Source organism: Exophiala oligosperma (assembly GCF_000835515.1).
Source record: "Exophiala oligosperma strain CBS 72588 unplaced genomic scaffold supercont1.1, whole genome shotgun sequence".
Lineage (NCBI taxonomy): Eukaryota > Fungi > Ascomycota > Eurotiomycetes > Chaetothyriales > Herpotrichiellaceae > Exophiala > Exophiala oligosperma.
Window position 1 is genome coordinate 1,348,830 of NW_015622818.1, and position 13,991 is coordinate 1,362,820.

The 13,991-nt window shown below is 51.3% G+C and overlaps 5 protein-coding genes across 5 annotated transcripts; 3 read left to right on the forward strand and 2 right to left on the reverse strand.

The window, feature by feature from the left end:
* Positions 1-401: 401 nt before the first annotated feature.
* PV06_00457 (pre-mRNA-splicing factor cwc22) lies at positions 402-3,532 on the reverse strand. Its single transcript, XM_016400958.1, has one exon. The coding sequence runs from the start codon at positions 3,436-3,438 to the stop codon at positions 652-654; it is 2,787 nt and encodes a 928-aa protein (XP_016268011.1). The 5' UTR covers positions 3,439-3,532; the 3' UTR covers positions 402-651.
* Positions 3,533-3,698: 166 nt separating this feature from the next.
* PV06_00458 (uncharacterized protein) lies at positions 3,699-4,598 on the forward strand. The gene is made up of 3 exons (XM_016400959.1): positions 3,699-3,814; positions 3,866-3,946; positions 4,001-4,598. The coding sequence occupies exons 1-3, from the start codon at positions 3,812-3,814 to the stop codon at positions 4,187-4,189; spliced, it is 273 nt and encodes a 90-aa protein (XP_016268012.1). The 5' UTR covers positions 3,699-3,811; the 3' UTR covers positions 4,190-4,598.
* Positions 4,599-5,492: 894 nt separating this feature from the next.
* PV06_00459 (uncharacterized protein) lies at positions 5,493-8,801 on the forward strand (the record flags this gene model as incomplete). Its single annotated transcript, XM_016400960.1, has 1 exon — positions 5,493-8,801. The coding sequence occupies one exon, from the start codon at positions 5,493-5,495 to the stop codon at positions 8,799-8,801; it is 3,309 nt and encodes a 1,102-aa protein (XP_016268013.1).
* Positions 8,802-9,608: 807 nt separating this feature from the next.
* Positions 9,609-11,423, forward strand: PV06_00460 (uncharacterized protein; the record flags this gene model as incomplete). The annotated part of the gene is made up of 3 exons (XM_016400961.1): positions 9,609-9,728; positions 9,782-9,946; positions 10,023-11,423. 3 exons carry the CDS (start codon positions 9,609-9,611, stop codon positions 11,421-11,423), a joined length of 1,686 nt encoding a protein of 561 aa, XP_016268014.1.
* Positions 11,424-12,976: 1,553 nt separating this feature from the next.
* On the reverse strand, positions 12,977-13,615 carry PV06_00461 (uncharacterized protein; the record flags this gene model as incomplete). The annotated part of the gene is made up of 1 exon (XM_016400962.1): positions 12,977-13,615. The coding sequence occupies one exon, from the start codon at positions 13,613-13,615 to the stop codon at positions 12,977-12,979; it is 639 nt and encodes a 212-aa protein (XP_016268015.1).
* Between the last annotated feature and the right edge of the window lie 376 nt (positions 13,616-13,991).

The window sequence follows — 13,991 nt, forward strand, 5'->3', positions numbered from 1 at the left end:
TCGCCCCAGGAGATTTCGGATACAACAAGGACAAGGGAGGCCCCGGCTTCGGTCTGACAAAACACTTGGATTTTTGCCTCTTGCCTTGGGAGTTGGACTCGGAGTTTGAAGGACTGAAGTGTATTGGTGGTCATGGATGGCTGCTGCAAAGTCGAAAAACAAAAGACGCCGGGCAGGCGTTGTGACTGAAGCACTTGCACCATATCAGGATGAATTATGGAGTACAGGAGAGAGAGAGAGAGAGAGCGAGAGATGCTCCAAAAGTCAAGTTGGAAAGTGCATCCTATCAATCATAATGAAGAAATGAATTTATGGAGTCATGAAAAGAGAAGAATCAAAGGGTCAAGCTATTACGAGTTAATTTCCTACCATGCATCACAGAGAATCGACTATCTTGGTATTCTCAAGACCCAGGCAAGAAGGGTAAAAGTGAGACGTGTAGACAGGTGATGGATCCATTGTTACTCTGAAACCAAGGACGGTACCCGTTTCATTTCAATTTGTGTCTGTAAGAGGCTACAAAGCTATCTCTGATACCTCCAGCTCCTGGTGACGTCGTAATTCCACCTGAGCCTCGACCGACAACAACCATCCGCCGTACAAATGTGAGTGCAACGAGCATCGTAATCATAATCGCAACTTGAACCAACATCAATCAAAGTCGGCGGCTCTCGCACGTCCGGTTGCCTTGGGGTTGGGACTCGAGCTTCTCCTGGATCTACCACCACCACCGCGTCGAACTGGGCTCGGACTCCTTTTTGAGAATCGTCTGGGCGGCGGCGAGCGAGACCGTGACTCTGACGCTGACCGTTCGCTCGATGAGTTTCTCCTTTTCCTCGCCGGCGGCGGTGGCGCTCTGCGTGTCGGTGGAGTGTAGCTTCTGCTCCTGCCTCTGCTCCTGCTCGGGGAGTACCTAGGTTTGCCGTTTCCGCGGCGGGGCGGAGAGCGCGAGAGCGACCGTGACGGGGATCGTCTCTGGTTACCTTTTCGAGCTGGACCGGCACGAGGACCACCATCACGTCGTGATGTGAACCGTGGAGGAGATCGAGATCGAGAGCGAGATGGAGAATAGGTCCGTCGGCGCGGCGGTGCGGAAGGAGACGGAGTCGGTGAAGCTGAAAATTTCCTCGCAGGTGGCTTTTGAACCCCTTTTCGGGGCGGTGGTGAGCGCGAACGTGAACTGTAACTTCGTGAGCGGGTGGGGGATCTACCTCGTGTACGAGGAGGGACGGCATTTCGTCGTGGAGGGCTCCGGGACACCGAGGGGGAAGGCGACCTTTTACTGGCGGCGCCTCGGCGTGGTGGCGAGCGCGAGCGCGATACCGAGGCGCTGTAACTTCGTTCCCTTCCGCGACGAGGTGCTGGAGATCGTGAGCGCGACACCGAACGGCTGTCGCTTCGTCCCCTTCCACGTGCCGCGCCCCGACGATCAGGTGTCGGGCTTTTAGTATACGATCGACTAGTCGTGTAGCTCGAGTAGCTCGAGTACGAGCTGACACTTTCCGAGTCCGAAACGTCATCATCCTTTGGTGCAGGAAGCGCTGGAGGTGCAGGCTTTGGTATATTCTTGAGATATTCTCGCATTTCTTCGGTAAGCGCGCCCATGCCGATACTTGTAAAGTAATTGATCGAAAAGCGTGTATTTCGTGGGTTGTCTGTTGGGAAGATACCCATGAAGCTCGGGCGGAGGATATCGTCTTTCATGCGTTCTTGCAATTTAGGCATGCCCAAAGACTCGGCTAGGTCCTGGAATAAGATCTTGATGAAGATTCGGCTGCTGGAGGTGGTTTCATCTTCATTTAAATGCACCACCGAGAGCACATGCCAACCAATGGCATCAGTGCTGAGCAAATGCCCAAAGAAGCGGGCAATGTTGCGTAGCCTGTTGGTTTCATACCGGTGGATAGTGTCGTAATATTTAGCAAAGGCCTGTTCGAACAGGTCCGTCCAGAGGCGGTTGAGCTTCGCAAAACGTTCACCAATAAGACCGAAAAAGTTTGAATATGTCTTCTCTTGTGAACAGCATTCGATAATCATGGATGGTAGTTCGGGTTCCTGGCCAGCTGGAAGTTGCACTTTCATCAACTTGTGGCATGCTTCTTCAAAGTCTAAACTGGACATGATGGTGAGGTAGATGGTTCGCCGTAGATTGACCAGATTGGTGTTTGTTTGATCTTTGATCTCCATCGCTCGTTCTTGCTCAGCTTCTTCATCATCGGAACTCTCGTCGTCATCACTACTTCCGTCGTCTTCTTCATCACCACTGTCCTCTCCTAGGATCTCGGCCTTAAGTTTTCGATACGCTTCTTCGTGCTCTTCCCATTCAGGATCGAACTTGAAAATGTTGAGTGTATCTTGTGTTTCGATATCATCGTCCAAGTCAACCTGATGTGTGATTTGGTCTTCCTCCTCCACCAGATCTAATTCTTCCTTGATGGCAGGGTTATCCTTATATCTGTCTTTCCTCACTTGGAACAAGACTTCGATCATGTACTGTGTTCGCTTGTCAATGTCGGCTTCGTGAAGGATGCTTCGGAACTGGTCGAACACTGCCAATGCGATCGGCTGGCTCATCTCTTCCAGATGCTGTCCTACTTCTCTTGTCAAACCAACGGCGATTTCCACTGAATCGTCTGTTGGCTTGTGCAAAAGTAGCAGGAGGAGCTGAGCAGCCACCGTCTCGTGCGCCACTTGCTGGTTGCAAAGATGGGCAATGAAAGTAGTGGAAGAGATACAGACGGCTTTGTCGTTTCGCTTGAAAGCCTTGCGGAATTGGACCACCAAACGGTTGAGGAGCAACTCGCCGACCTGGGGAAGTTTGGTGTTGACAATTGCAGCCATTGCAGCATAGATTGGGGTGAAAGGTAGAGAGGCTGCCTGGGCTTTCATGATGCTTCTGCAGAACAATCCCCGTCCTCGAACCAAGTTCTCTCCAAATAACTCGGGAACAATATGTTTGATGTTCGAGACGTTGACTTTATTGATCAGACCATTGATGGATTTCTTGAGTGCTTCCCATGCCATGCGCTGATACTCTTTGCTGCTTTTGTCCGTGATTTCTGCTTGCAGCGCCCTTAACCTTGCAGGTGGAATGTATGTACCTCCCGACCTCATGGTGAGAAGTTTCTCATATTCGGCTTTGGCGGCAGCTTGTTTCTCTTCTGCAGTCAATGGCTTGCGTTTCACTTCTTCTTTTTCTCGAGGCTTGAATCTTGCCATGAGCTCCCGCTCTCGGTCATCCACTTCCCGCTCCTGTTCCTCACCATGCGGCTTCTGCCTGCCACTCTCTTCTGCGCGGGCTACTCGACGACGCCGAGGTGAAGGGGATCGTGAAGGCGGCGAGCGTTTTCTTGCGCCTGATGGCCCAGGTGAATAAGAGCCGCCGGGAGGAGGTGTTGGAAGCCGTACAGCCGAAGACAAAGTCATGGTGTCCGCCATGATGATGTCGATGTGTTGCGACAATCGATTGTCGGTGGCAGAAGACGAGGTCAAATCCGCATACTGTGTTGGGTTGACCAAAAAAAGTTTGGACAAGTAGGCAACGATGTGATTGTACATAGAGGCGTTTGGAGTCGGAGGTGACCAGATCGGAAAATCTTAGTGCCAAGCCCGTTGGCCGCAGCCATTTCGCCGCCAATGGTAATAGGACGAGTATGGGGAACGAGTCGCGCGATTTTGGACTTTGGCTTTCGTGTCCAGTTTCAACACAGCGTGTTCTTTGTGTACCACGCATTTAATCACGTTCTTCACATCTTGCGACGGGCAACTTTTTGAAACTGCGGAACAAGTGAGAACTTGTGGATAGGCAGAGATGGTATATCTTGTCATGTCACTCAAACCGCGCTCCAATACTGACCTGTGGCAGCTGGACAAACTAGTGGGCATGGCTATGCTCATAGCAGCCACGACGATTTTCCTGTATTATACACTATGGACTCTCTTCATGGTACGCACATGTTCTTGATACTGAACAAGTTTTTTTGGGACTGACGCGGGATAGCCATTTGTCGACGATGACCATCCGCTTCAAGCACTCTTTCCTCCTCGTGTTTGGGCTATACGCATTCCAGTGATTCTTACTCTTCTGGCCTCAGCTGTTGTCGGCACATTCCTCGCCATGGTCATGATCAGAAGCAACAGAAAGAAGGCGGCAAAGGCACGGGCTGCAGCAGCGAAGAAGTCGAAATAAGTGCAATGAGGAGATACAAATTGGAACAAGAAGAAGAGCCACTCCGTATATATGAATCAACTGGCGTCCATCTCTTCAATGTACTTGGAACGACACAGACACAAAGAAAAGTGTTGTAAGCTCTCAAACACTGGCACGGGCCACATGTGTAATGGTTCAAGCATGTTTGGCGCCATCGACTGTGAAAATGGGAGGCTTCGAGTCCGAGTAGGATGTTCTCGAAACAGTACTTTGGCGTCCAGGTGATAGGAAGATAGTTACTTCGCGTGGATGCATACAGTCTTGGTCTTCAGTCGACAAATTGGAGTTATACCGCCATGCCGCAATGCTCATGACAAAAGTCCAGACTTCTTCATATGCATCCAACTTTCGTCCTGAACCCGCACCCTGCTCTTTTATGTGTTCCAATTTCGCAACGACTGCTACCGTAGGGTCCAAGTCCGAAAACTGACTGATTGAGGGCAGGGAGGATTCGTCATGTGCTTGAGGACTATGACAGCCTGAAAGCAGAGCGATGCGCCGCTGACAAGAGTTGTTGTACAGGCCGGCAGAATGACAGACTGATAGGGAGTACTCCGTAGCATGGGGATGATGCTTACCAGTGAAGGGCGAGCCGAGGCCATCGTCACATGGTGCAACGGGTCGCTGAGGTTGAGCATTGATGATGATTCTGATCATTAGCAGAAAAAGTGAGCTGCAAACGGACATGGTCAACTGACATGGCCAAACCCCCAGCCACCGGCATCATCATCATATACGAGAACTACGACTTCATACTCCTTAGCCTGCACAAGACCCTCCGCGTGTAGATAAAGAGAACTAACTGAATGAGGCCTCCCCGCACCCGGACGCAACCAAGACCAACTCCATCCACGAGCCCCCGAGAGCCTTCGTGGTTCGGTATCTGGCCCGATAAGCAGCAACTCCAATGTCTGGCTAGTGACTCAACCACCACGACGCCTGTTTCCATATAAACAACCTCTCTGACTGCAGTTTCCCTCTGCTGTTACTCCGTATATCCAAAACCTGTCTTTTCCTGTATCAATTGCTACAGTCTCTGCTCCAAACCAAGCTTCGTTTCATATCGACTCCCAGCGGTATCAGGTGTCCGCCTATCCCGGTCACGCCCTCGACCAGCGACGCATCCACACCCCGCGTCGGCCAGGGGTTCTCCTCGATCGCCGACTCTGTCCCTCCTTCACATCACCATCTCGACCACGGTCGACTTCAGGCAATTACCATACCAGTGGTCTGCCCAGGGCTGCTCCTGCTGTGCCCCTGGCGTCTACTGATCTCATTTTGAATGCCAGCAGTCAACAAATCCAAGTCCACCAGCAACAGGAAACCTGCTCCACCCCCCGACCTCCTCGACCCAGAAGACATACTCCAAGAAGAAGAACCGAAGGTGGGAAAGAAGAAGGCAAAGCATGCTGCTGCAAAACAGCCATCCTGCCTCGACAATGCCGAAGAACCCCTATCTTCAGAGCAGATGGGTCAACAGTCACGCCAGCCCGCAAACCCGCAGTCAATACTCGGACAGCTGAAGTCCAACTTCCCTCAGAACGGCCAGAGAAATGATAGTTCTGATGCCTTGAGTGAGGTGGACTCTACACTCAAAGTCTCCGACGAACATACGCCTCCTACCAATGTCTGGGCACGAGGCACTGCTTACGGCAGGTCTCCGCCCGTTGAACCGATCCCTGGCTTCAGCTCGGGAACACCTCCTTACGAGCCTGGCTTCAGCACCCGCGGCGGCTTCGCTAGAAGTCCCCCGCTTTCTCCGCCGGTAAGGAAAGCAAGACCTGTGAGTTATGGGAGCGCCGTTCCCCCTCTACCTCCTCACCACAGGATTTCGACTTCACCCTACGGTTACGCGGTGAATGCCTATGGCTCGCCACCTGTACCGCCGCATCTGCCCCAACAACATTTCTACGGCCCTCATGATGTCGACCTAGGCCTTGCAAATGCCACATCACAAATGAATATTCAAGATCCTGTTGCACTCAAATTCTCCCGTCATCCAGCACCTGGCAACGAAGCTCGTGAAGCCGTCTTCATGATAGGGGACGAAGAGTTGAATATTCTGACCTACAATGGTGAGAAGTTGGAACATTCTGGATTCCTGGGAGGTGTCCGGGGTGAAATCCTCGACGCCTGCGTACTTACCTGGAACGTTGGCAGTGATCCTTTTGCGGAATATCGGCCTCTAGTGGCACTGACCGTACATGGGCCAACCAACGTGGAGGGTGAGAATAGGGATGGACCCTCGTCAGATGCGACAGGCGTGTACCTTGAGACCAAGGTTATGGTATATTCCATTGCCAAGGGATGTCATGTGGCTGATTTGCTGTCTGTACCATCCCCCATGAGGATGTTTCACGGAGGCGTGTTACCGCCTGGATCTGCAGCAAATCTGAAGACATATGCAAGTGGGAATGCCATCGTCGTGTCTTCTGGCGACAGTGGCGAAGTATTCGTCTTCTCTGCGCGAAAGGACCATGACTCTACTGTTTTTGAGTGTCTAGGCAAGTTCTGGACAACCATACAACCACACTTTCAGAGGAGAGACTCGTCGCAGCCGACCTCGGACGCTGAAATATCGCCTGCAGACCTTGGTCGCGGAATCGACGCGGAAAATTCAGCGATTATTAGTCTGAATGGTCGATGGCTAGCATTCTGTCCCGCGGGCACTCCTTCTCGCCGATCGATTGGTGCGATTCTCGGCGATTCTGTCATCCATAACAAAAACTCCAATATCACTGCTGGAACACCTCCATCGCGACCTCCAGTAACGTGTGAGGTAGAATCCCCTGATGTTGATACCTTCTTCGGCAAGGTTGCCAAAGGCATAGCGCAGGAAGCTGTTAGAAGTGCCAAATGGATTGGCGAGAAAGGTGTGCAGACGTGGCAGAACTACTGGAAGAAGGACTCAAGCACCGACAACGTTCCCACAACTTCCTCCCCAAGTCCACCGATGTACTCGCCACAATTCGGCATGGCACAATTCCCGCCCACGCATGCAGTGGAATCCTCGAATATTCCAAAAGACCCTGAGGTAGTCTCGATTCTAGATTTGAAGTCTCTGCAAGACGCCCAGGGCAGGCGAGGCGTCGAAGTCGGCCCCCTTGCCACATTTCAACCGCCAGGAGGCTGCAGCTTTCTCTCCTTTACCCCCAGTGGACTTGGTCTTCTCACTGCAAATCGCAAGGGTGACGTGCAGTATATATGGGATTTGCAACAAATGAAGCATGTAAAAGTTTCGCAGACGACCTCGACACCTAACAGTGGCTGTGTACGGCAGATTGCCCGCTATGAGCGGCTGAGTCCTTCCACCATCATCGATCTTGCTTGGGACGGGCCGACAGGTTATAGGTTCGCGTTACTCACGAAGAATCGAACAGTACATATTTTTGATCTACCCAAGACTGCTTTCCAATGGCCTCCGCCACATACCAAGAGAGAACGCCCATCTTCAGCCCCTGTCGAACCTCCACAAGCAAAGACAGAACAGGAACCTGTCCCAGCGGGAGGTTTCTTCGCCTCGGCTATGAGTATTGCTGGCAGAACACAGCCAATGCTAGCGAATCTACGAGGTCGAGCTCCCAGCATAAATAGCGGTGGGATCACTGGGTTTGGGGCTTCGGGGATTGGACTAGCTTCTACCACTGGCTTGAAATCAGGCAGAGCTGTAGCTGCAGGTCTTAGCAAGTCTCTTGGAGCTGCCAGCGAAACCGTCACGAATATTCGTCACGCAAATCAGAGCAGACTCTATTTGAAGATCCCAGCTCGGCCAGGTATGCTTTGTTGGCAAAGACGGGAAGGAAGAACCGTGTTGTCAATTTTGGATTTACACACCATCAAGGACTATTACGTCCGGATGACAAAGCCGAGAGAAGACCGGCAGCGGCAAACAGTTTCCGTCTTTGATGCCCGAAAACCTGTGGTAACCAAATTACCGAAAGGACTCGACATGATCAGAGATCCTTTGTATAGAGGACATGTCGCGCGCAACGAGGATAGTGGAACTCCTCCCGCAACTGGATTCTGGAGGTTTAGAGCAAGCAAAGCCGACGGAGTGAAAATGTCACACCCCCTAGCGTCCGCTGAAATTGAGACAAATGCGCCATATCAGCCATTCCACTGCGACCATCGGGTCATCATCTCGTTGCTTGAAGATCGGTTGTCTGATGGGCTCCTTTCTACCATGTCTGGACAGCACAAAGCCTTTTCGTCACGGACTATGCCTGGAATCACTGACAAGTGGGTTTTTGGTGGCGACATACACTCTCAACAGGTACCTTCTACTTCGCTCCAGCCGCCGATGGACGAGGACGATGCTGTCATATATCGAGAAACCAAGATCACTTCAGATTTTCCCATTTCCGGTAGTACGCCAGTTGCAGCCTTGACCGAAGGACTTAATCACGCTGTCAGCAACACTAAGAAGCGCAAGAACAAGAAGAACAAGTCCTCCACTTTGCCGAATGATGAGGAAGCTTTTATCGAAGCTGATGCGGATTTTGCGAGACGTAACGTTGATATCGAGCAAGATATGAACTCGCGGAAAGGTCAAGTGTTTGATTTATTGGATGATGAAGACATGACACGGTGATTGAGATCACCTTCTCGTGTGAAATCTGAGCGCATGAATGGACCTACAGGTCAATGCTGACTTGTAATGAGAACACATATCACGAGTTCCGCAAATGGTCTGCCTGAGGACAATCCTTCAAAAGGGACTTACCATACATAATTATCTTAACTATCAAATTTTAAATGGCCTATGGGAAGTCAGTTGTTTGCAGCGTCATTCACTTACAACTTACATCACAATCTTCATTCATGATACTACCGTTGACGGAAGCCAGGCTCTCCACGCTTCACATGTGTGACCACACGAAAGCCTTGGGACTATAAGCAAAGAACCATTTCACAGCGGAACTTTACATTATACTCAGTTTTCAGTCCCTTCAGCTCGTCGCAGTCCAGGTTCACCGTCCACAGCGCCATAAATGAGGTCGTTTCAGCCGCCATCTGCAACCGCCATGTTGGCTGATGCTGCAACACCGGCCTCTACAACGATCACTTATGGCTTGGCTTCTTCAATCTTCGATCCGAATCATCTGGCAGCAGAAGACCGTACTTCGGTTTCATCACAAGCCTTTTCACCTGCTGCTGTTCAATGCTGGCTCAATTGGCCTGAACTTTGCTGATGAGCAGTGAATGACCTGCCGTTCACAAATTGACTTCCTTGTGGTGAGCTCACATTCAGCAGGAGATCAGTGAGATTCACTTTACTCAAGAACTCCTTCCTGACACCAAACCTCTCCTTGATCCACGCCTCTCTTGCCAGCCACAGTCCTTTCGTTGTCGACAGTTATCTCACGCTGGGTCTCTTCCCACCTGAAGGATTGGGCTTATGGATGGAAAGTGGGTTCGCCCATGGGCGCCTAGCATCGTCGAGTACGAGGGTGGCAGCCAACGTGTCTTCGAGAGTTATGTTGCAAAGAATTCATGTCTGCAGACACCACACTCAAGCGTAAGACTCAGTTCAGCACCTTCCTGGCTACTGAACACTGATGATCTATACAGGAGCTACCAGACCTTGAACGTCGCCTGAGATCAATCACCGTACGCATAATTGAAAACCCATTCGATCCTGCTGAGCGATTAGCCAGTGCGAAAGTACTGCTTATGCTACAGTATCCAGAGTTGGTAATTCCGGAGGTCCATAAAGTCCTGCTCTTAATGCATTTGGTGAGAACTTCGCTGCGACCCATACTCTGCTTATCACTTTACAATACCATCGCTTATGCCAAAACCTTGTATACAGAACAGGAAGCCAGATATGCGATCAAGTCAGCACAGCGGCGGTATAGGTCTACGATCGGCACTGTTCGTACTAGCGCAGGCACTTTTCGTCGCCCGTTGCTTTTCTGAATGTATTACCGTCATACAACGAAGCATTTCAATAACAAGTCAAAACGGCTGTCATCGTGGCCATACGGTTTCGGATTTTCTAGACCATCTGAAGCTAAAAGAATATGCAGAACGTGCGCTCCGCCATGAGAAAAGATATCTCCTTCAAGAAGACACCTGGAGAGATTCCGGTGAGCAGGAAATACTTCAAACGATACGCAAGGGAGATGTCAAAGTTGTCGCTTACCCATGGCTCCCAGAAGCGTTATTCCGCCGCAGTGAAAATGCTATCCAACGGGCCAACAACACTCTAGAAGCTCTCAGTCAAAACAAACTTGTCATCAAAAAGAGCAGACTGTCTGACACTTTGCGTAGTTATGGTCAGATACAGCATGACCAAGATGCTTACGGCATTTTCGCGATGACAGATATTCCTGCGGACACGAAGCTTTTCCTGGACAAGACCATCCTATGTGCCACCGACGGCTCGTATCGTTGTGCAACATGTTGTGCCGATCTCAGTCTAGGCGCAAGCCGGTTCTTGGGGAAGCTCTACTGCGACCGAAACTGCTTCCGGAACCTCAGAGCCGCATGCGGTCTTGGAACATTCTATCGGTACGAACAGGACCTAGGAGAAACAGTCTCTAGACCTGAAGGCTTTCAATCTTTTTTCGCGGACCATGACTTAGAGGAGACCACGGGGAAGGAAGAGATTTTTCTGTTCCAGCGAGCATTGGAAGTGGTATACAAATCCACGCAAAGATATCCTGGCCGACACCCTTTACAAACTCGAATGCTCAATTACCTTACGGCACGATATCATGATGGTGCTGGAGCCTCGAAGAGATTCTCGTATACTGAAGACGTCTGCCTCCGATTCGAATTCCTGCAGAAACTCGGCGTCGACATATTCCAAGACGAACTGGCGGAGGCATGGGTACTTGAGACTCTTGCAAATCGCATTCAAACCAACATGCGGGGTTACAGCGGCGGTAACGGAGACGACATGGTGGCTGTGAACACCATGTATGCGTTTTTCAATCACAGTTGCCAGCCGAACGTGAAGAGCAGCGATTCGGAGGATGAGGACAGTGCGATTTGTGTGACGACCACGAGGAAGATCGAGCGTGGAGAAGAGCTGTACGTCAGCTACCTCAGCGACGAAGACTTGCGAGAGGGTCACGATGTCAGAGAGGAGAAGTTACGGCCTTGGACGGGTGGCATGTGCCTGTGTCGGAAGTGTTCTCGGGAGAGGAGGCGAACAGAACGACCGGTGTCTCTCTACAACGACGAGAATAGGTGCCCATCGCAGTGACGACAAGGACACGCGTGTTGACCCGTCTGCGACAACAATGAGCGATGGCATGTGAGTTGGAAAAAACATCTGACGCGCAGCGTACGTTGGAAAGCACGATCAATGACGTGGGAAGATTGTGAGATTGACCGGGATTGATTGGGATTGCCCGGAAGCGGGACGTGGTCGGCATGGAAATTGCAAGAGTCGAGAGCTGGGGGGGCTGAAGAGCTGAAGAGCTGGAAATTGGATGCTTGAGAGCTTTGAGAGCCCCTTGATGTCTTGTTGGCGCATGGCATGAACGAATCTTGGTGCTCGGTCGATGGACGCGAGACGATCCAACGTCCAAGGGGCATGACAAGAACCAGCACTGCCTGATTCGAGACAAGCGAGAGGCAGTTTGACGAGTACAAGAGACAACAGGCTTGATGCGCCGAGCACACTATACAATGGGGGCTTGATCTGATGCCGTGACCGTGAGAACGAGTAGAGGACAGTACCTTGGTGGTCGTTGTGGACTCCGCGAATACGAATACGAAAACGAAAACGACAACGAGTAGGGTCCACAAGTACTCAAACGCCCCCCCCCCCTCCCCCCCTTGGGCTGGACAAGATGGGACAAGAGTACGACGTACGGTATGCGTATGGAGTACGGAGTACTACTGTAAGTAAAAAAAATAGGCACCCGTCAAAAACCACAGGTTTGGTTTGTTTTTTCTGCTGTCGACTTCGTACTCGTATTCGCCTTTTGCCCATTCTCGTTTCAAACCCCCCCGTCCTCCGTCGGTTGCGATCCCCGGTGCGGTCTCAGTCCAAGAAAAACATCCGCCGTGTCGCACAGAGATGGATGATAATCAGGGGGGGCCAAACGCCAAAAACTGGTTCCCACTTTCCACCCTTTCTCTTTCAACTCTCCCGTGTGTACTTGTAACAATACCCGTACGGGAGTACCGAGTTCGACGTATCCTATCAGAGACTTCGAGATCTCGAGGGACAGGCTCGGCCGCGCCTCCCCCCCAAAAAAGGCCGTGGCAAGCACCCGGTGGAAGATTTACACATGGCTAAGCAAGTAGGGAGTACTCCGTACGGAGTTACGAGTGGTCTGATTACTACTCGCGCTCGTAGTTTTTATCTCGGGTCCGACCCTGGCTTCGTCCACGAGTAACTCCGTACTCCCGTACCAGACTGGTACTGTACAGTACGGTACCTACGAAGGGTTGGCTCGTGTGGTGGGGGAAAAGGGACCCCTCGCGAAAGAGGATCGAGGATCGATCATCAAGGATTTAGTTTTTAGTACTAGAGGTCCGCCTGGCCTGGTTGAAGCCGTCTGAGTGAGGAAATTTCGCAACCAAGCTACATGCTAGGCTTACGGACGAGGCCGTGTTCGCTGAATTCGCCATTTTCAGACAAGTTGACCTCTTTTCGCTTAGTTTCGTACGGAGTAGGGGTCCGTCCGTACCTGGTATAAAGAAAAGGTGCGAACGGGATCTCCGTACGGGTACAACCTCTAGGGAAACATTTTGCCACTTTTTCAACCGACCGCTCCTTCCACCCCCTGTCTCCTTTGAGCCGCGCTAGCTTCTTGTCTTGTTTTTTCCCCAAAAGGTTGGGTCAGGTCGAGGGTTTAGTAGTGTCGACGAAGCCACCCAGACTAACCTTGTCGCGTATTGTTCATCGTACAGGGACAGGATCGTTAAGAATCGAGTGTCGACAGGGTCGAGATACAATGCTGTCAACTCGTACTCCCGTCGGTAGTGCTTGGTGCAAGATCTCGACGAGAGGGCCATAAGTCCGAAGTTTATCTCCGTACAATACATATGCAAGTGTGTGACAGGTTGGCCGAGAAGTTGCTGAATATGGACTTGTATCTCCGTGATGTGTGGTACAGAGTCCTGTTGATCTTTCGAGTGACGTGCGAGACCCAAGGGTGTTTCCGGGAAACAGGTGAGAGGGAGCTTGATTATTGATTGGTGGTTGCTTGTTGGTCCCTTGTCAACCGACCGAAGAAGAAAGCTTCGACTCTCGAGTATGAGGCGGACAGGATGGAAAGAAAACACCAGGATGACAAAGCTTCGGAGGCTGGTTTCCAGATAAAGGCATACTCGTGCGAGGTTGGGTCTCTTCTCTGGCGAGTTCGTCCGATGTGTGTTTCCGTATGAGCTCTTGGTCCATCCGGGCGAATCGACCCAAGCTCGTCTCTTTGGATCATTCATCACTCGGTTCAATACAAAGGCGGAAACGAAGGGAAGAGCGGGAAACGTCAACCTGCAAGAGCCTTACCCACCATCTCTTTTGCCCTGGGACTCAAATCCATGGCCAATGCGAGCTCCTGTCCCCTCTTGCCCATCTTGGTCCATGTCTTTTGCAATATGCCAATGATCTTCTCCTCGTCGTGACCCTTTTCGAACTCGTCGAATTGATCGTCTAAAAACACAAGACACGCCACGTCCTCGATGATTTGCGCGTCCGGGTCTCCTTTGCCTTCTCCCTTTTTGAGATCTTCCTTGGCGATCAGTGCGGCCACCTTGTCCGCCTCTTCGGCCGTGTAGTCGCACTCGAGACAAATCTGCTTGACTTGTTCGGCCTGGC